Source organism: Capricornis sumatraensis, chromosome 2 (assembly GCF_032405125.1).
Source record: "Capricornis sumatraensis isolate serow.1 chromosome 2, serow.2, whole genome shotgun sequence".
Taxonomy (NCBI): Eukaryota; Metazoa; Chordata; class Mammalia; order Artiodactyla; family Bovidae; genus Capricornis; species Capricornis sumatraensis.
Genome location: NC_091070.1, coordinates 32,121,511 through 32,144,229, shown reverse-complemented (window position 1 = coordinate 32,144,229; position 22,719 = coordinate 32,121,511). Strand labels below are relative to the sequence as shown.

Below are 22,719 nucleotides of genomic sequence, written 5' to 3'. Positions count from 1 at the left end.
AATATACACTGTTGATTCATTAACACTGATTCTCATGAGCAACAGCACTATAACTCATTCCTGAATGAAACTTACCTATCACATATGTTTTTTCTGTAAGGCCCATCAAAGCTTTTTGCACTTTGGAACACTAAAGAGCACTTCTGCACTATGTTTTGGGGCCATTTTAAAGAGCAAAATCACCAACAAAACATATAAGAATGTGGAAAACCTGTCACTAAATAGACAGCAAAAAAGATACTTGTTCACAGTATAAGAGCTGATAAGAAAGCAGAGCAGCCTGTGTTCAGCCTCATCTGCTGAGTTGTGTGTAGGGTGATTCAGGTTTTCATTGCTGTATGCATGCATGCATGTCCACAAGTTGCATGTGCTGTGAGTGTTGATTTCAGGGTTGCAAGTAAATTTTATCAGGTGGATTTGTAGAAATGAAATCTTCAGAGTAATGAGGATCAACTGTATTCTCATTTATTGATAATCTCATGTTTATTATTGCAGTCTCTTAAATGAAAAGAACTTCTGAAGTCATGCAGATTTGCCAGAAATCAGAAAGAAATACATTGGTGTAGAGTATTTAGACTGTCAGTTTTATATTAAGCTTTCCACCTTATCGTTCAGAAATGAGAGGCCCTCAAGACTGAATTTTCCATGGGAATAAATAAATTAATATTTGAATTATTTATTTTATGCACATAGTAAGAGTATTGATTTTATTTATTTATTTAATTTAAATTTATTTATTTTAATTGGAGGCTAATTACTTTACAATATTGTATTGGTTCTGCCACACATCAACATGAATCTGCCACGGGCATACGTGTTTCCCCATCCTGAACCCCCCTCCCACTTCCTCCCTGTACCATCCCTCCGGGTCATCCCAGTGCACCAGCCCCAAGCATCCTGTATCGAACCTGGACTGGCGATTCGTTTCTTATATGATGATATACATGTTTCAGTATTTTAAATTAGGGTTCAAAGTAGTATAAAATACGAATTCTATATCTGTATCCAGCTAACTGTGCAGATTGTGATTAAATAGAATCGACACTAGATGGCTCTCACAGATCACTTGAGAGCTGCTTGGTACTTGTGAACAAAGAGGTACTTACTGAATTGTTACAGAATAAAATCCATTAAGATGTATCCTATTCAGCCCCTCCTTATGGTATCATCTAGCTGGTTACCTACAGACCAGTACATTTTTAATTGTAGGTACTCTGTAGATATTTATTTAATTGAATTGAAAACAATAATAATTTCATGGCAAATTAGATGGGGAAACAGTGGAAACAGTGGCTGATTTTATTTTGGGGGGGCTCCAAAATCATTGCAGATGATGATTGCAGCCATGAAATTAAAAGATGCTTATTCCTTGGAAGGAAAGTTATGATCAACCTAGACAGCATATTAAAAAGCAGAGACATTACTCTGTCAATAAAGGCCCATCTAGTCAAGGCTATGGTTTTTCCAGTGGTCATGTATGGATGTGAGAATTGGACTATAAAGAAAGCTGAGCGCCACAGAGTTGATGCTTTTGGAGAAGACTCTTGAGAGTCCCTTGGACTGCAAGGCGATCCAACCAGTCCATCCTAAAGATCATCAGTCCTGAGTGTTCATTGGAAGGACTGATATTGAAGCTGAAACTCCAGTATTTTGGCCACCTGATGTAAATAGCTGACTCCTTTGAAAAGACCCTTATGCTGGGAAAGATTGAGGGCAGAAGGAGAAGGGGACAGCAGAGGATGAGGTGATTAGATGGCATCACCAACTTAATGAACATGGGTTTTGGTGGACTCAGGGAGTTGGTGATAGACAGGGAAGCCTGGTGTGCTGTAGTTCATGGGGTCGCAAACAGTCGGACATGACTGAGTGACTGAACTGAACTGAATGTGGCATTAGATTAAGTATGTAGATGAGTCAGTATAACAGAGTGGCTAAGAGCTTGAGCTTTTGAAGTTTCGGAAATCATTTCAAATTCCAGATCTGTATTTTTGGGCAAGTAACTTAATCTTCTGAGCCCAAGTTTCTTCATCTATCAAGTAGAGATAATATTAATGTACTAGTTATCTATTTCCATGTAATAAATTACCCCAAAGTTTAGCAGATGAAGACAGGAAGTATTTATTATCTCTCACAGTTTTGAAAACCAGGAATCTAGGAGTGGCGTAGCTGCGTGGTTCCCAGGATCTCTCATGGGGTGTAGTTAATCTGATGGCTGGAGCTGCCATCATCTGAGGACTTCAGCTGGGGCTGGAGGATCTGCTTTCCAAGCTCATTCACATGACTGTTGGCAAGATGCCTCAGTTCCTTACCACGTGAGCCTTACTGTTATGCTGTTCATGACATAGCAGTTCACTTTTCCCAGAGTGGATGATCTGAGACACAGTGAGCACCCAAGATGGAAGCCCATGGTGTCTTTTATAACCTAAAGTCAGAAGTGACATGTCATCACTTCTGCCACATTCAGTTAATAGCAAAGACCAATCCTGGAATAATATAGCAGGGAATTACAGAAAGATCTGAATACCAGGAGAAAATTGTTAGGGGGCCATAGTGGAAGCTGCTTATCACAAATAGTATCTGCCTCATAAGGTTATTAGAGGTCAGTCAGTCAGTTCAGTCGCTCAGTCATGTCCGACTCTTTGTGACCCCATGAACCGCAGCACGCCAGGCTTCCCTGTCCATCACCAACTCCTGGAGTCTTCCCAAACCCATGTCCATTGAGTCAGTGATGCCATCCAACCATCTCATCCTCCATCGTCCCCTTCTCCTCCTGCCCTCAATCTTTCCCAGCATCAGGGTCTTTTCAAATGAGTCAGCTCTTGTATATAAAGTAGTTAGCACTATGCTTGACATATGATACTGTTTTGGAGAAGGTAAAAATAACTTCTCAAATGCATTTAATAGAACCAGAAATTAAACACAGTTGCCTTAAAAAAAGGTACCTATAGAGGACTAGTTTGTCCCTCTTGTTTTAAGTATTTTGTTCAGTTCAGTTCAGTCACTCAGTCGTGTCCAACTCTTTGCAACCCCATGAATCGCAGCACGCCAGGCCTCCCTGTCCATCACCATCTCCCGGAGTTCACTCAGACTCAAGTCCATCAAGTCCGTGATGCCATCCAGCCATCTCATCCTCGGTTGTCCCCTTCTTCTCCTGCCCCCAATCCCTCCCAGCATCAGAGTCTTTTCCAATCAGTCAACTCTTCGCATGAGGTGGCCAAAGTACTGGAGCTTCAACTTTAGCATCATTCCTTCCAAAGAAATCCCAGGGCTGATCTCCTTCACAATGGACTGGTTGGATCTCCTTGCAGTCCAAGGGACTCTCAAGAGTCTTCTCCAATACCACAGTTCAAACGCATCAATTCTTCAGCGCTCAGCCTTCTTCACAGTCTAACTCTCACATCCATACATGACCTCAGGAAAAACCATAGCCTTGACTAGACGGACCTTAGTCGGCAAAGCAATGTCTCTGCTTTTGAATATGCTATCTAGGTTGGTCATAACTTTTCTTCCAAGGAGTAAGCATCTTTTAATTTCATGGCTGCAGTCACCATCCGCAGTGATTTTGGAGCCCCCAAAAATAAAGTCTGACACTGTTTCCACTGTTTCCCCATCTATTTCCCATGAAGTGATGGGACCGGATGCCATGATCTTTGTTTTCTGAATGTTGCATTATGGTTATTGTAGAAGAATGAGTCCCATGTATCATTATTTCTGCTACTGTCTAATCTCATGCCTTTCATGTTGATTTCTAATAGATTTGTTTACAGAGGCTCATTTGTTCTTACCTCGCCTGTCCCCACTTCTGCTCATTTTCAGAAAGTATCCTATTTGCAACTCTTAGTCCTATACCACTGTTTCTAATTCTGAGGCTCTCAGGTTGGGTTGAATAACAAAAAGATGCTAAATAAGGTTTGAAGAATTGTTTTAAGAACCCTAAAATGTGAACTAGTATTTTGAACAAACTCTGAGGAGTCTGAGATTTACTACCAATTATAACTGTTCATTTACTCAGAAAATGCACTGAATACCTGCATGTACTAAATAAGGGTTTTGAGAAGCAGAGGTAATAGCTGTCTGCTCTCCAGGAAGTTTACAAACTCATGTAGGATAATGTGAGACAACAATTATAATATTGTTGATTAATGCAACAACACAGGCTGCTCTGGGAGCGCAGAGGAGGAAAAACCCACACATGAGGGCTCAGAGGAGGTTTCCCGGAAGAGCCAATGCGAAACTGAATATTAGAGGAATTAGGCAGACTATGAAATGTGATAAACATGTTCCAGTTTGTTCATTTACTTATTCAGAAAATATTTTTTGATTGCTTGCTCTGCTCTAAGTGTATTCTAAGTGGTAGGAACATAAAACCTGATAACGCCTTATTCTTAGTGAATTTTTTCTCTAGTAGAGATAGTATATGAGAAACCAAAAACATGCAATAGGTTATTGTGGTAAAGCAGTCCAAATAGGGTTGGGGGTACAGGTCAACTGAATCTGGGGAGGGCAATCAAGAAAGACATTATATGTGAGGAGCTTACTTGAAATGAGTTCTCAGTGATGAATAGGCATTTGCTGTGTAGTAAGTGTAGGAGAAACCTTCATGGCAGAAGACATAGTAAGAGAAGGGGAGAAGTTGAAAGGACAAAGAAACTTAAGCAGGGAAATGTAAGTACTTTGTTACTGATTTAAAGCTTAGGATGTAATGAAGTTGGACCAGTTAGCAGAAGCCAGGTAGATATAGATGATAACATCCAGTGGTCTTTAGATTTACTGTAAGATAGTAGAGATTTATTTGTGTGCAAAATGGAAAATAATTCCAATCTTGCTTTATATTTATTCCCATGGAAAAGTCATTTGTGAATTTCTATCAATTCTGAATGCTTTATAATATCCACAGATCCATTAAGGATTATATATAAATGAGTGAAATGATCAAATTTGCCTTTTATTTGGCAAGAATATGTGAGGTGCAGTGTGATGGATAGACTGGAGAGAATTAAGGCTGAAGGCAAGGAACCTCTAGCTGAGACAGTTATCGTAAACTTGGTGAGTCATTATTGAGAAGCAGGAAAGTATAAAAAGGGAGATTTGGTAGACATTTGAGAAGGAGAGTAGACAAGACTTAGTTTGGATATGAGAAATGCAAAAGAAGAGAAGGTCTAAGAAATCTCCAGGTTTCTGGCTAGAATGATTAGATAGTTGGTATCTCCATTCACTGAGGGAGAGAGGAGGTATGGAGGAGAGATAGAATTAGGAGGAAATAAGAATGAGTGGAATTTGAGGTGCCTTTGGGTTTCATACAAATGGAATAACTTACTAGACATGCAAGAACCAAAGCTGCTGCTGGCACTGGCGATTCAAGCAGACTGCTTTTTCAAAGCAATAGTATTCTAGAAAAATAAAATGAGGGATTTCAAGTTATAATTAATTAAATTTGACTTGAATGGAATAATCCTTTGAGCATCCCTCTTAAAAAGGGATAACTAACATAATTATACTCAATGAGTGTAATTTTTAGAAGTGACGTAGCTAATGCAACATTGTTGTCATTGCTGCTGTGGAATCCTTGCCTGACCCCTTATCGCTGAGTTCGATACCGTCAGATATTCTGTGTAGTCCTCTAATGTCAGCTGCCTGGTGTTGCTCTTAGCACACTGATTTGTAATCTCACTTGAGAGTGGGGACTTTATCTTGTCTGCTGTCGTAGCTCTGTCATCTAGCAGAGACGGTAGCATAATCAGTAAATAAAGGTTAAGTGATAGAGTGTTTTACGAGCGGAGAGTTATTATGCACTTTTAATGCTTTGGGGAGATGTTTGTTTATACACTTTCTGGGTTTCTACATATAATTTTTTTCTTTTATCACAGTCTATCTTGTCTTTGCAATTAATTTTTTCATTACACCCATGTGTCAGCCACATATCATTTTATATAAAAATAAAATGTGATTATATTATATATTACTTTAAAGTATAGATTCTTTTTTTTTGAATGTTCTTCATCTACCCCTCCTCCTCACATTTTTTCCTGTCCCACTTTATGCCTTATCTCAGGTAACACATGTTAAGATTCTGATATGTAACCTTTTAGGTTTTTTCCCTTCTGCATATAATTATATATGATAGGTACGTACGGTGTGTGTGTATTTGTTGTCATTTTTCAAGTTGAGATTATATCGTGCATTTTGTTTTCACCCAGGAAACCCTATGGAAATTACTCCAGGTCAACTAGTATTACTTAAATTCATTCTTTTTATGGGCTGCATAAAACCTTTCAGTGTGGATTTCCAGTAATTTTTTTAGTCATTGCTCTATTGATGAATGTTTACTTTATTACCATTTCCCCCCACTATAAACAATGCTAGAGTAAATATTCACTCATGTATAGCCTCACATTGGAGAAGGAAATGTCAACCCACTCCAGTATTCTTGCCTGGGGAATCCCATGGACAGAGCAGCCTGGCAGGCTACAGTCCATGGGGTCACAAAGAGTCTAACACATTGCTGCATTTTACATTTAGGGAGTAGTTTCCCAGAAATAACAGGTCCAAGGGAAAATATATTTTAAATTTTAAAATAGAAATGCCAAGTTGCTGTCTTAAAGGTTTAAACTAATTTATCTTTATCAGTAATATATTACAACCTTTCCCCTGTATCCCTGCCAGATATTATTTTTATTATCTTTTTTATTTTTGTCAATTAAAGTATAAACATATGACTGACTCCTGGTGAGTTTATATTTGATGATTATTTGAATTTGCTCTTCTGTGAATTACCTACTTAAGTTCTTCCCCTGTCAGGTTATGTTTTTCTTATAACTTTATGTAAAACTTACTGTGGCTCAGCTGGTAAAGAATCTGCCTGCAATGTGGGAGACCTGGGTTCAATCCCTGGGTTGGGAAGATCCCAACAAAGGGAAAGGTACCCACTCCAGTATTTTGGCCTGGAGAATTCCATGAACTGTATACAGTCCATGGGGTTGCAAAGAGTCAGACACAACTGAGCAACTTTCACTTATCTAAAAATACAGATTAATGTAAAAAATAGAGTGATTATTTACTATACCTAAGAAATTTTCCACAGACTACCTGTAAGTGGAACATAATATCTGTGGGGTTTTAAAGTATCATTTCATTTGAAACAATTCAGTTTATGTGTAGAGCTTCAGGTCTATTTCTGTTGATTAAAATGAGATAGACCATACTGTGCTGTATTTAAAAGATGACCATTAATTAGGAAAAGCAGAATTTTCTGAGAAATAATTTAGCAAGAATGTGAAATAAGAAACAGTGAGTAGGAGTTGAAAGATGAGGATTTTAGTTCCTATACACCTGTTAACTAGAATTCTGATTTTTGAACAATTGGTTAACTTTCTTGAGCCTTAGCTTTGTCAGTGAAAGACAATTATAAAATTATCTGATCTCCTTACCTTACAGAATGATTGTGAGATTCAAATTAAATGAGATCATGTATGTGAAAGTGCTTGGAGTTTAAAGTGCAATATAAATGTACAGTGATGTTATTAGATAAATACTTGTTTCTGTTCATATTGTCTTCTTTTTATTGATTTGATTGAGATGTCATTTGGATGAGGAAAAGAGGAGCTTGATTGTTTGAAGAAAAATATCTACAGAGCAGAGCTAAGCAATGTCAACATTTTCTAGTCAGGAAATTGTCCTTTGCTTTAAGATTACATTTTAGATAGAAAGTATTCTATTGACTTTTATTGACCAAAAAGGTATTCTGGAGGGTTGGGAGTTGGTATGTAAGAGTGGGTGTTGTGTGGGGGCTGCATAAACAACTTGCTGACTGGAACCCTAGAATAATCCATAGATATGTTTGAACGTAGGTACTTTTTGAATTTGCTCTGAGCTTTGGTTTTAATTGCAATGAAGGCTTGGTGACAGGCATTTTCTGTTGACGTATTTCTATTTCTAATTCAGCAGCTGAGAAATATGGGTAATTTTAGCCAATTTTTCTTCCTTTAAGAAATAGTTTGTTTTAACTTTTTGTTTACTTATTTGATAGCAGATGCTGTTTATGAAGATTTATGTGCTAGTCATGGTCCAATGAGTTTGGGAGAATTGGAGTTGCAGCCAGACCCTCCCGTTACTCTTCCCACGACACTTCTGACAGCACAAGAAAGTGATGTTAAATTATCAGAAGCCACTGAAGACTTTCCTCAGGTACCCAATTAAGTACTTGTACTTTACTTAAATCAGAATGGTAACAGTATTGCCTTAGCATGGTACACTATCAAGAGCACAGTCTCTGGAATCAGACAGCCTCGAATCATGCCTCCTTTTTTCTTTTCTTTTTTTTTAACTGACTCAAACTTGGCTATAAATCTTAGCTTATCCAACTTCTAGCTGGGACCTTGAATACATACATAGCTTATTTCTAAGCTTTAATTTCCTTGTCTTTAAATTAAAAATTAGAAATAATGTATATAAAAATGCCTGTTACCTAGGTAGATAGCTGTGCTCTATATTCCCATGCAATAACTAGTTTGTGCATAGTAGGTATTCAGTAAATATTTATTATATTAAAATTCGTGAATTCTTGTGTACTGAAAAAATAGGATACTCTCCAAGATGTAAAAAAAAAAGAATGCTCATGTTAAATTAAATGCAATAGCATTTAATTACAATGCTATTACAATGTTTCTCATTGTGGATTAATTTATTCAATAAATAGTCATGGTATGGTACTATATAGCATTGCAGGGTGTTGCAGATGAAAGCCAAAAATCTATAAGATAAAGATTGTTTATGGAATACACTGTTATGTTGGGTTTAATATTAATGACCTATGACCAAATAAAGATCAGGAAAAAACTAATAATGAATAAATATCTGTTAGTCACTTCTGTAATAAAATAAAAGTTGTTTGTGGCCTTGGGCTAGGCAAAAATGGCACCAAAAACTCTGTCCATGAAAGAAAAAAATTAATAAACTGGTCTTATCAAAAATTAAGAACTTTGCTTTAAGACACACTGTTTTTTTTTTCTTTTTTTCTTTTTTTTAATTTTTATTTTTACTTTATTTTACTTTACAATACTGTATCGGTTTTGCCATACATTGACATGAATCCACCACGGGTGTACATGCGTTCCCAAACATGAACCCCCCTCCCACCTCCCTCCCCATAACATCTCTCTGGGTCATCACCATGCACCAGCCCCAAGCATGCTGTATCCTGCATCGGACATAGACTGGCGATTCGATTCTTACATGATAGTGTACATGTTTCAATGCCATTCTCCGAATGAGAAGACAAGCTACAGATTGGGAGAAGATATTTGCAAATCACTTATCTGATAAAAAGCTTATATCCAGGATATATAGGGAACTCAGAATTCAATATTGAGAGAACAATCCAATTAAAAAATGGATGAAATCTTTGGATAGATACTTTACCCAAAGAAGTGAGCACATAAAAAGATTTTCAACATCAAGTAATCATTAGGAAAATGCCAATTAAAACCACAATGAAATGCTACTACACACCCATTAGAACATCTAAAATTAGAAAGGCTAACAAGCCAAATTTTGGCAAGTGTAAAGCACTTAAACTCCCACTGCTGTGGGAATGTAATATGATTCAACTGCTTTGGAAAACAGTTTAGCAATGTCTTAAAAAAGTAAAACATACACCTACCATATGACCCAGACATTTCACTTCTAAGTATTTATTTACCCAAGAGAAACTAAAACATGTCTACACAAAGACTCACACATGAATGTTGATAGCCATTTTCCATCCCTGGGTCAGAAAGATCCCTCCAAGAAGGAAATGGCAGCCCACTCCAGTGTTCTTGCCTAGGAAATTCACAGACAGAGGAGCCTGACAGCTGCCATCCGTGTTGTCACAAAAGAGTCGGACACGACTTAGTGACTAAACAACAGCAAAAACTTTACACACACAAATGTCCACAAGTTGCTAAATGTACACGTTTTGGCATATCTGTAAGATGGAATACTATTTAGCAAGAAGAAGCCATGGACTGCTGATACCTACAGTAACACAGATGATTTCATAAGAGTTATGTTGCGGGGGAAAAAGCCAGAACCCACACCCAAATAAGAGTGCGTACTTTATGATTCCACTTATATAAAATTCTAGATGATGCAAGCTAATCTGTAGTTATAGGAAGGAATACAGAGGGTTATGAATAAACTTTTGAGACTGATGGATTTATTCATCATAGTATCTTGATTGTGATGATCACTTCTTGAGTATATACATATGTCAAAATTTAGCAAATGGTACACTTGAAATATATGCTGTTTATTGTCTATCAATTGTACCTCAATAAAGATATTTAAAAAATAAAAGAAAGATTGCTTTCCTTTATTTATTGGCCTGTTTTAAAATAAAACTGCAAAGTGTTACCATTAGAATGGCTTCAAAAAAATTCATTTCTTAGATTTCCTTTATTAAAGGAAAAATAGACTGGTGATAATAATAGCATAAACTTATTTCTAGTGCTTATACTCAACTGGATGCTGTTCTATTTAACTCATTTAATCCTTACAACAACCTACTGAGGTAATTATTATTATCATCCCCATTTTATGAATGAGGAAATCAAGATATTTGGGCATTAAGTAACTTACCCTGAGTCAAAGCTAGGTAATGCCTTACCCAGATTTGAATACAAGCAATTTAGCTCCATAATCTGCATGCGTGCATGCTCACCTCTTTGTGATCCCCCGGACTATAGCCTGCCAGGCTCCTCTGTCCATGGGATTCTCCAGGCAAGAATACCGGAATGGGTTGCCGTTTCTTTCTCCAGGGGATCTTCCTGATCCAGGAATCAAACCTGCATCTCCTGAGTCTCCTGCATTGGTAGGCAGGTTGTTTACCACTGAGTCACCTGGGAAGCCCCACAGTACTCTGTGGTTAAGGGAGGCAATCAATAGGAAGGTTCATAGGAAGGTTCAAGTTGAAGTGGCCCAAGATAGTCATAGTACTCATCTTAAAAATACATATCAAAATAATATTTCCTTCAGGGCAGAAACCTACATAACAAAGGCTGTAAACTTAAAAGACCAGCGGTAAGGCTAGTTGTGACGATTGCAGCTTGAAACTGCTCATTCTTACCTGTAGATAAATAGGTACCTGCCAGAACTGGAGTGGTTACATTTGAGTCCATGTGGATAGGTTTCAGATTCTTCTCTGCTTGTATTTTGATAAGAGTTCAGAGACATCTTAAGTTTCTGTCAAATTGTAGCTGGTAGCTGTTCTTAGAGACTCATTCATAACTAGACTTATAAAACAGGAAAGAAAGAATGGCTAAATTCGTCACAATTTGTAAAGTGTGATTGTGAAGGAATTTTACTACTGAAAATTTTAAATTTGATTAGATTGTAGTAAGGAAAAGAGATGATGAGGCTTATGGTAGAATATACATTTCTTGAGTGACAAAGGATAATAATACCTCCTCAACACTGGTGAGAATTAAATGATGTTATTATATATAAAAGCTTTTTGAAAATTGCAGTACATTATGCAGATTTTCATTTTATGCAAAAATAGTTATATGGAAGTACGGCCAAATTAAGTTTTTATCCTGTCTAAATCCATCACGTATGTATCTAGAATAGTTGATTTATAAGTAGCTCTGAATTCTCTAGTAAGAAATAGAAGCTATTTGCATATTTGAAATCTGTATATTATCCAAATCTTTTGAAAGATTTTATTTGTAATCTCTTTTCTTTTGTAATATGTACTCCATTACCCATCTGGTACTTAGAAAGCATGCATAATGTTCAAATTTTATATAATAAACACATAAATAATTGCTCAGATCTTTTAAAAGTAACTTAAAAATATTATAACTTCATATCTTTAATTCTTTAGTACCAACAAAAGCAAGACCAAGATGTTAAGCAAGTTGAACACAAGCCAATTCAAAGTCGTTTAATACGTGTAAGAAATAAATCTGATATTTCACTTTCACAGCAGCAAGGTAAGACTAGTTTTCTTGTAATAGTAGTTTGATACTTGTGATACTGAACAAATACATAATGAGAATTCTTTACTTTTATATGTCTTATCTCTGTTATCTTATTTTTTCACATTTAGTCCATTGGGATTAAGACTCTCATCCTGTATTTGAGTATATATATGTTAGTTTTTTTTTATCAGTAAATGCTATTTCTAATAGATTTTAAAAACTCTTAGGTAGTATTTTTCTTTTAATCTTATTTTTTGGTTCTTGTACAATTGAATGTCAGTATCTTTTTATGTACAAATCTGTAACAAGGCAGCAGTTATGGATATTCAGGAGCTTTGTAAAGGCTGTTTATATTGTGTGGTGATTTGATTAACAGGTACAACTTATGAAACAAAGGACTCTCATGTTAAATGCTGTCATATGAATGAACTTTTCTGTATTGTTTAACAAAATGATGTGGCTGAATAATTCTATACTCAGTATCACAGCATTTTGATGTTGTCTTTATGTTTCTACAAGGTTGCCTTGTTTGCCTTCTTGCTTCTTAGTCATTTAAATTTTATATAACTTAAATTCTGAAATTTGGCAGTAGAAATTAAGATTTTTTTGTTTAAAAATTCTATCTGCAAAAGTGTTAGGAGTATTTTGAGCAGTAGAATTTTTTTTTTTGCTTTTGTATTTGTGGGGTTTTTTTTAGCTCATGTATTGAATGCCAGTCTAATTGCAAAGGTAACTAGCCATTTGGCATTTTGAGGAAGACCTAAATGAGAAAGAGCTTAAGATTGTTATTTATGTTTTTACTTTTCTGTTTGTTTTCTCTTCCTTTCTTGCTCCAGCTTTTCAGAACTTTGCCCTCCTGACCACTTTTTTAAACTTAACAATGGTACAATAATGTTAGTTATTATGTTGATATTATATTTTAGAACCCTATGGAAAATTGCCTGTAAAACTTTCTTTATTGTATTAAATCATAACTATGTAGATACGAGCAAAGGAATATGTCTCAGATAGTATCAGAACTGCCTGATGTCCTACTGAATTCTGTTACCACTCATGGCCAATGACTGTATATTTAATTTAGTTTTCTAAAAAAATATATAATTTCTTAAATGTATAGATGAATTTTATCTCCTTGGAGAAGGTTGTATGTAATAAAATGATCATTTTTCTCAGCTGATAAGGAAAATATATTTCGGAATATTTTAAAGGTAAATTTCTTTAGGAAAGTGACATTGTTTTCAGTTTCATGTATATGAATGGCCACAAGATGGCAATATTTAAATTTTTGTTGACTTAAAACAATGTCATTAAATAATGTCCGATTAGCATTTAATGTCAATAAAAATAGTAAAATAGAAGAAGCCAATATGTTAGCTAGTGATGCAGTTTTATTTAGAAAGAATTTAGAATAATTGGATTTAATATGTGTAAAAATTATTTTCATTTAATTTTACATCTAATACAAAGAATCTGCCTGCAATGCAGGAGACCCAGTTTGATTCCTGGGTCGGGAAGATTCCCTGGAGAAGAGGTAGGCTACCTACTCCAGTATTCATGGGCGTCAGATGGTAAGGAATCCACCTGCAGTGCAGGAGAGCTGGGTTCCATCCCTGTGCTGGAAAGATCCCCCTTAAGGAGGGCATGGCAACCCACTCCAGTATTCTTGCCTGGAGAACCCCCATGGACAGAGCAGCCTGGTGGGCTACAGTCCGTGGGCCACAAAGAGTCAGACGCGACTGAGTGACTAAGCACAGTTACAGTATAATACAGAAGTTAGGGGAGCAGGCCTATGTCAGCTTTAACCAAGACAAATAAATACCCAGTGGGCCATAGATAGAACATTTCAAATAGGAGCCGAGTGTTTCACTCTGTAATTGATATATATCTCCCTACTAAATAGTTTTTGAATGAATATAATTCCTTTGGCAATAGTCAGGTACAACTTTTTTTCCCCATAAATTTTGTGGGGTTTTTTCCTCTGATAAAACTCTGATACGTTGCCAAATGTTTCAGAGACTAGGAAAGTCAGAGTGCCAAGATAATCCTCTAGGGCTTTCAGGACTTTGACTGACCTTGAAGGAATTCAATCCTATCTTTCATACGCAAAGGGCCTTGAAGATAATGAAGGAAATTCACCTTATCACAAGGGAATCAAAACCACATCTTTTCTGGAAGATAAATGCTTCTACAAATACTTGAACCCAAAATTATGGCTGTTTCAGGAAGAAGTATCATGTATTTCACTTTGAAATGTTTAGCAGTTGTGTGTGTGTGTGTGTGTGTGTGTGTGTGTATCAAGAAACCAAGCCATTTGCCAGCAATAGTGGTAGTTTTTCAGTGACTGAGAATTGACTGAAGATAATGGTAGAACATAGATTCTAGCACTAAGCTTTTGGGAAATCTGTAAAGACAAGCTTTCTTCTCTCCCCTGGATTATTACTTTGAGATTTTTACACAAAAGAGAAAAATTGAATTGAGTTCCAAAAGATGATATCTTTGGAATCTAAGAGTAAAACTCTTGGCTTTGAATTCATTGAATGTATTTTTGATCACATGATATCACTTATCTGATTCTAAGCCCTGATTAATTATCTAACAGTTTTATAGTGAAAGCAACTTTTTAATAATTTAATTTAGGAACTCATTTTTCGCCCCTTTCACTGTGCAACTTAGCTTTCTTCAGTACAAATGAAGTATTTGTATTTAAATTCATGTATTTGTTATGAACCCAGGAACAATTGAATTATATTGTGATGTATTAAAATAGTTTGCTTTAAAAAATATTTTTCTTTAGTTTTTCTCTTAAAATGTTAAGAACTTCATAGTAAATAATAAATTAGAAAGTCAGACATGCTTTACTAGAGTCAATGGGAAAAAATTAGAGTATATGTTTTGTTGTTAAAATAGTTGTCAAGGGTGTTTAAAATTACAGCGTTCTTCAGTTTTCTTATTTATAGATGATATATGTTGCTCAGAAAATATGTATCAAAGTGCTAAAACTAATTAATATAATTGCAATAATTTATCAAAATCTGGTTACTTTTTTGTGGGAAATCACAGATTTCTTTTTTACATTATGTATTGAATTGGGCTTCCCTCATGGTAAAGAATCTGCGTGCAATGCAGGAGACTGGGATTCCATCCCTGGGTCGGGAAGATCCCTTGGAGAAGGGAATGGCAACCCACTGCAGTATTCTTGCCTGGAGAATTCCACGGGCAGAGGAGCCTGGCAAACTACAGACCATGGGGTCACAAAGAGTTGGCTCAATGGATATGAGTTTGAGCAAACCCCAGAAGATAGTGAAGGACAGGGAAGCTTGGCATGCTGTAGCCCATGGGGTCACAAAGAATCAGACATGACTTGGCGACTGAGCAACACCAACAAATGTCTTGAATTTAATTCCTTTACATCTTAGCACCTTTTATACCTCACTATAGTTATTGTAACTTCAGATATGTGAGAATTAGGAAATTCAAAGCTTATATACATTTGGAAGCTATTTCTAACCACAAGTGCAAATGAAAATTTTTGCCTTTGTATTTGAAATATAGTTAAGTTACAATAGATCTCAGAATTACAATTGGTTTAGTAATTTTAAAATCACAGTTAAAAGTTTGTGTAACTGATTTTTTTCTCATAAGTTATGACAGTAATTTAAAAAACATATGTGTAGATCTCTGATAGGGTTCCCAGAAGAAGGGGCACAGACTGACAAGTCTGCCCCAAATCCATGTAACCAAATGTTTAACAAGCATAATCTGAGTAAATGTGTATTTTACAAACCCATGCTATTACTGATTAATAAAATAGAAATTCGCTTTAAAATATTGCTGAATGTGGGGTTTCTGTTTCCCCCTAGGAGGAGGAAGGTGGAGAATGTCACTTCTAACTATAATAAAAAGTCAGATAAACTATAAAATCGTAGCATTTCTTGAACCAATCAGATAGCCTATAGTGTAGAGCAGGTAGCTTAAAGTCCACAGAAAGGCAGACTTCTCCAGAGAGATGGGACACAAGAACTGTGTCACCAGAGACTGTGCCACAATATAGTCACAGGCACCATACAAGCAGATAAAGATGTGTTTGACTGAGCTTTTCTTTAATGACTTAGTAAAGGCCAAGCATAGAGCCATTGGTAGCTACTGATATAAAAGTAGTTCACTCCTGCTTGGAATCTCTTCTCCACAGACCTCTGGAAAAAGAATGGGAGCTAAGACAGGAGACTGGAGAGATTCTCATTCACTGATACAGTCTTGGAAGGGTAGCTCCCACTGCCAGAAAAATGGGAGAACTCATTCCAGCATAACCCTGATACCAAAACCGGGCAGACTTTACTGGAAAAGATTATAAACCTCAGGACCATAGACAAAAAATTCCTCTACAGAGTACTGCCAAATTGAACTGACACTTCTTATTATTCAGCATTCAGCTGCATTTTCCCGAGTCCTTTCTGAACCTGCAGTTGAAAATGGCTTCAGTTTGGTTCAATGCAGTCGCTCAGCCATGTCCGACTCTTTGAGACCCCATGGACTGCAGCACGCCAGGCTTTCCTGTCCTTCACCATCTCCCGGAGCTTGCTCTATCTCATGTCCAGTGAGTCGGTGATGCCATCCAAAATGTCTTGTTCATCCTTAACTCCACCCTCCAGATCTTTGGTGCCCTGAACGTAATCTTTTTTTTTTTAATTTTCTGTAATTATCGTTGACTGTGCTGGGTCTTTGTTGCTGGCCAGGTTTTTCTGTAGCTGCGGCGAGCGGGGGGCTACTCTCTAGATGCGGTGCGTGGGCTTCTCACTGTGGTGGCTTCTCTTGTTGTGGAGCACAGGCTCTAGGGCGTGCAGGCTTCCTGCTGCAGCCTCCGGGCTCTAGAGCACAGGCGCGAGAATGTGGTGCATGTGCTTAGTTGCTTGGTGGCATGTGCGATTTTCCTGGATCAGGGATCAAATCCATGTCTCCTGCATTGGCAGGAGGTGTCTTCACCACTGAGGCACTAGGGAAGCCCTGAACATAATCTTAGCAATAGTTTCCATTTACTGAAGCTTTATTAGGCACTTTATGTTGTCTCATTTATTCCCATAATGCAACGCCACGCAGTTGGTAATTATTCCCATTTATATGAGAAATGATAAGGTTCATGAAGGTTAACTAACTTGCCCAAAGCACACAGTTTAGGAAATGAAGGTCTAGAACTCAAGCCCATATCTACTTGAGGGCAAAATTGATGTTCTTTTCCTTGTTTTGTACCATCTTATTGAGTGAACACTTAATAAATATTTATTGTACGATTTAATAGTTTATGGCAAGAGCTGCCTTTACCAACTCTGTATTCTCCAGACTGATTAAAGTTTCAGAGAAAGTGATATATAGGATAGTTTTGTAGTTTATTTGTTAAGATAGGCTTTTCAGTTTATTTAATAGACCTTGTTTCCCAGCATAGCACTGTGCTTAAATACAGTCAGTGATCAGTGGGTTGATTGAATTGAATTTGATGATTCAGTCCATTTTGCTTTTGACCCCAAACAACATTTAATTCTCTTATTTAGTAAAAAGATAGAAGGAAGAAGAGAAGGAAAGAAAAGAAAGAAGAAGAAGAAGAAAATGAGAATAGTTCCTTATAATCATTTTTCAGTTGATACTTTTGAATGTAGACATGGTACAAAGAGCCATCGTACAATAACCCTAAGTCATTTCAATCCCACTGCTGGGCATACACACCGAGGAAACCAGAATAGAAAGAGACACGTGTACCCCAGTGTTCATCAGCACTGTTTATAATAGCCAGGACATGGAAACAACCTAGATGTCCATCAGCAGAGGAATGGATAAGAAAGCTGTGGTACATATACACAATGGAGTATTACTCAGCCATTAAAAAGAATACATTTGAATCAGTTCTAATGAGATGGATGAAACTGGAGCCCATTATACAGAGTGAAGTAAGCCAGAAAGAAAAACACCAATACAGTATACTAACACATATATATGGAATTTAGAAAGATGGTAATGATGACCCTGTATGCGAGACAGCAAAAGAGACACAGATGTGTAGAGCAGACTTTTGGACTCTGAGGGAGAGGGTGGGATGATTTGGGAGAATGGCATTGAAACATGTATACTATCATGTAAGAAATGAATTGCCAGTCTGTGTTCGATGCAGGACACAGGATGCTTGGGGCTGGTGCACGGGGATGACCCAGAGAGATGATACGGGGTGGGAGGTGGGAGGGGGGTTCATGTTTGGGAACTCATGTACACCCGTGGTGGATTCATGTCAATGTATGGCAAAACCAATACAGTATTGTAAAGTAAAATAAAGTAAAAATAAAAATTAAAAAAAAAAGAAAAGCAGAGAAAAAAATAAAAAAAATAAAAGATTTTGTGATTTCTTTTATGTACTAAAATTTTTCGTTCTTTGAGGATGTATTAGTTAAGCAAGGGGAACAGACAACCAAGAATATGCCCAAAGTAGAGAAAGTTAAATTGGGTTACATGTTAGTCAGTGGGCAGTATTTTTGAACTCTAAATGAAATAGAAATAGTGTGAGTATTCCTTCACTCATTCTTTATTTTTAAAATTGAGATAATTATAAAATTTTACCTTTCATAAGGTACCGTTCAGTCATTTTTAATATATTTTAAAAGTTATAAAAATTCCAGAAAATGTTCTTTGCACTAAAAGAAATCCCATACCCAATAGTATTCATTCTCCACCCTCCCCTCTCCACAGTTCCTGGCAACTGCTAGTTTACTTTCTATCTCTATGGGTTTACCTATTCACATTTTATATAAATGGAATCATACAGTAGGTGGGTTTTGTGTCTGTCCTCTTTAACATGTTTTCAAGGTTCATTCATGTTGTAGAGAATGTCATTACTTCATTCCTCTTTATAGTTCAATAATGTTCCATTGTATATTCATTCTTAGGTCATTATTTTTAGCATCCTTTTTGTGTAAAAGACTGTGAATGTGCTTTGGAGTTAGAGAAAGAAATAAGACAAAGCATCTTCTCTCAAAGGATAAGAAAAAGAAAAAGGAGTTGTTTGAGAAAAGTAATTTCTTTAAAACACTGCATTTCAGAAATAATTTGTTGGAATGCTATTAAATATAAAAAGACAAACATCTTTTTGTAATCATACTGTCAAATTGTCACTTTTTTCTTACAGTACTGAAAAAGTAAACATATGGCAGCAAGTGTGTTAGGTCAGCTTGCTGATTGTCTTTATGTATATACATTTCTTGCATTTTATGTGAGAATGTTTGGATGGAGGTGGGGACATAAGCCATATGAGAGAAGACACTCTTCTGGCACGTTAATGGATTTTTAGCATAGATGAGTATTTCCACTGTTCCTACCAGACAGAATTTTCATCTTTTATTTTAAAATAGAAATATATGTGTGTATATATGTTATTATATATGTGTGTGTGTGTGTAATCTGAGAGACAAATGTGCATAACTAAGGCTAAGAAGATTGATGGAAAAAATCTATTGGAAAAGACACTGAAAATTATTCAAGGATTTCCATAACATTTTCACTTGTTGTTGCTAAAGTATTTTCACTTTCTATGTTGGAGTATTTTAATTATAGAAATAATTTACTTGTCTTATTGTTATAGAATTAATGATACATTGTGTATAAAGCACATAGATTTTTCTCAAGTCTTTGATAGTAAACCTGTCTCATCAAAAACATATACTAGGGTTGTTTTGAAGACTTCCCAGTATTCCAGAAATCTGTGCAACTCTTTCATTGTTCTTAGCCAGATTTCCTAAAACCTGACTTTAAAGTTTTTATCCTGTTGTTTATAGAAATCAAATTGATATAAAACATAATTTAAATTATTCATTAAACTTAGTAGCTTTTTTATTTAGCAGCCATTAAATAAAATTTAACCTTCCAAAATAACCACAGAGATAATATAGATTTGATAATATCCTTGTATTTTAATATCAGTGAAATACTGAACTAGGAGTAGGAAAATTGCATGCAGTCAGATGAATAACCTTTGGTTTTGTTGAACTGGGAACGATCCTTCTGCTACTGAGAATCAAAGGTTATAATTCTGATTAGTGATAGCATCTGATTTTCTTACTCCAGATGTAGTAGTATTTCTATTATACTACACTGCCCTATTCCAAGTAACACTAACTACATTGACAAGTTAGTGTATTACAGATGATTTTCTTCCAATCAACAGAATAATCATTCAAATTTTTTATGATTTTAGTTTTATATAAATAAAATACAAATCAGACTATTTCAATCAATGGATGGAAATAGTCTAATATTCTACTGAGCCAGTGATAGTGAAAGTTGTTCAGTTGTGCCCGACTCTTTGCGACCCCATGGACTATACAGTCCATGGGATTCTCCAGGCCAGAATACTAGAGTGGGTAGCCTTACCCTTCTCCAGGGGATCTTCCCAACCCAGGGATCGAATCCAGGTCTCCAGCATTGCAGGCGGATTTTTTTACCAATTGAGCCACAGGGGAAGCCCTCTACTAAGGCAGCTGTACCCTAAATAAAAGAGAAACTGGATTATTTCAATTCAGAATTAATTAGAACAGGGAAATAATATTTTTATACTTACAGGATGTACCATCACTCGATAGTTTTAGTCTTTAATACAGTGTCTTTCAAATTTTGACTTAATCTCCTGCATTTCTAATTTAAAATGTAGATTCCCAGCTTAACCCTGAGACCTGAGTCTAAGCCTGGCAATCTGAATGCTAAACTAGCACCCCTGGTCGTGCTGATGAGAAAAGAGGACCGCCCTTTGTGAAATACTGCCCAATGACTCCAGATGTTCATGCTGATGTCTGTTCTACTGTAGAATTAGAAGCACTGCAGCATAGAGCTCATACTCTGGACTCAGACTTCCTGAGTTCAATTCTAACTCTGCTGGCTGCTCACTAGCTGGTGACTTTGGGCAAGATACTTAACCTTTCTGTGCTTTTCTCATCTGTAATATAGTATCTTTTTCAAAAGGTTGATAGCTTGGTTGAAGACATGTAGTGCACATAGAATAAGACTTACACATATGAAAAGCTATGAAAATATTAGTTATCATTGGCATGACTGTCTCCAGAACGCCTCTTCTTTTTGAATACTCATGCTGTAATCAGCTCTTCTTTAACAGATAGCTATTGAATCTGCATTGGTCCTGAGCTTTAAGGACGCTGGTGAGAAAATGTTAGAGATGGTACAAGTTCTATATAGTGTTAAGGAGATAAATTGACTTACAACAATTTTTTTTGTTCTTCAGTGATTGTATTTAAGATAATTTCTATTTATTAAACCTAGGATTGTTTTACAACATTTTTTTATTGATCTGCATATTGGACATAGTGAAGCTTATTAACCAGGGTAATTTCCAATTGATAATCTTATCTATTGACAAATGAGTATTGTAGTGAATTGCATTGTGAGCAATTCTTTCATTTTAAATCTAAAAGAAACTGAAAATGCAAGAGCTTAGTAATCATTTATGAGCTGTGGCATCCTGTTTAAAAGTAAGGGTTAAAATTAGGGGCCATGTTTGACACACATAAAAGTATTAAAATGGTTAAATTTCATGGCAAAACCCCCTGTAACTCAAATGGCAAAAGGCACTATAATTTCATCGTCCATCCTGGAAACCTTCCTCATATATTCTTGAGACATTTTCCTCCTTTTTATTGTAGTTACATATTTTGTTTTATTAATACTTTAATGTTTCTTATCCATAGTACTTTTCCTTTTTACCACTCTTAACACTATTATTATTGATGTTATATAGAATAAGGTTTTATCTATGTAACATGCCCTCAGTTTTTGCCTTTGGGCTCAGCCTTTCCACTATGCCTATTCTAAAGAAAAATCTAACATCATCCAGGTATGCTTAATACTACTAGCTTTATTACCGAATCATGAAAAAAAAAATTTAAGTCAGAAAACTCTCCCAAGATTGTTCTTAGCTATAAAAAACAACATTGGTGAATTAAAGGCCATATTTTTAACCATGTAATTCACACGTAAACATGTAATGGAGGCCTATGGCAGAGTTCAAAGATGTGTTCTACCCAAACAAACCTGTAGTGATTTAGAAACACAAATGAGATCATAGATACTGCTTGGAGATGGGAGTGACAGATTAAAATTTTCTAGGCAAGTCTTACTGATTTTGAGCAGTGTTTATGATGAAGAAATTTTAAGGGAATTATCTTTAAATAGAGTTCTCATTGCTGGTCTAGGGAGAGTTCAACTTACTGCCTCTCTCATTTCCCTTTCCGACATAAAGTCAACTCCATTAAGGAATAGAAGGGATGACTTTTGGACTTCTATGATGTCGTTCGGAAGCAATTGAGTACTAATCAGCTGGAACTAAGTTTTCTGAGATGGCTTTTTATTTCCTTTCATCTTCCCTAGATTTTCTTCTCTCCCTAGAAACTTCAGTTTGTGGGAGAAATTGCTGGGGAATAATAACCCTTGGAGTATAGGGATAGTTGTCTTATTCATTACAGAGCTTAATACGTTTGTCTTTCTTCCCCTAACTAACCTGGCTGGGTGGGGTAATGGGACAGGAGGCAGATGTTGTGAGGCAGTTAGTGTATCAGTTAGTGAAGCCACTTCAGTCATGTATTCTTTCTCCCACCTGTACCGCAGCCTCCATTTACTCAGTCTGGTTTCTCTTGACTGGCTATTCCTCAGGCCCTATATTTTGCCTGATCTATATGGTTAACTCATGTAAATACTGTCTTATAACCATCCAAGACCTCTG

General features: G+C 36.2%; 1 protein-coding gene across 4 annotated transcripts in view; it reads left to right on the top strand.

Annotated features, from left to right (window-relative positions):
* Positions 1 to 22,719, top strand: part of KIAA0586 (KIAA0586 ortholog) — a 136,655-nt gene that overhangs the window by 87,789 nt on the left and 26,147 nt on the right. For all 4 annotated transcript variants that reach the window (XM_068963018.1, XM_068963013.1, XM_068963010.1 and 1 more), the window contains 2 exons: positions 8,030 to 8,184; positions 11,864 to 11,972. In XM_068963018.1, the coding sequence (XP_068819119.1) occupies positions 8,030 to 8,184; positions 11,864 to 11,972 (264 nt within the window). The remainder of the gene's footprint in view (positions 1 to 8,029; positions 8,185 to 11,863; positions 11,973 to 22,719) is intronic.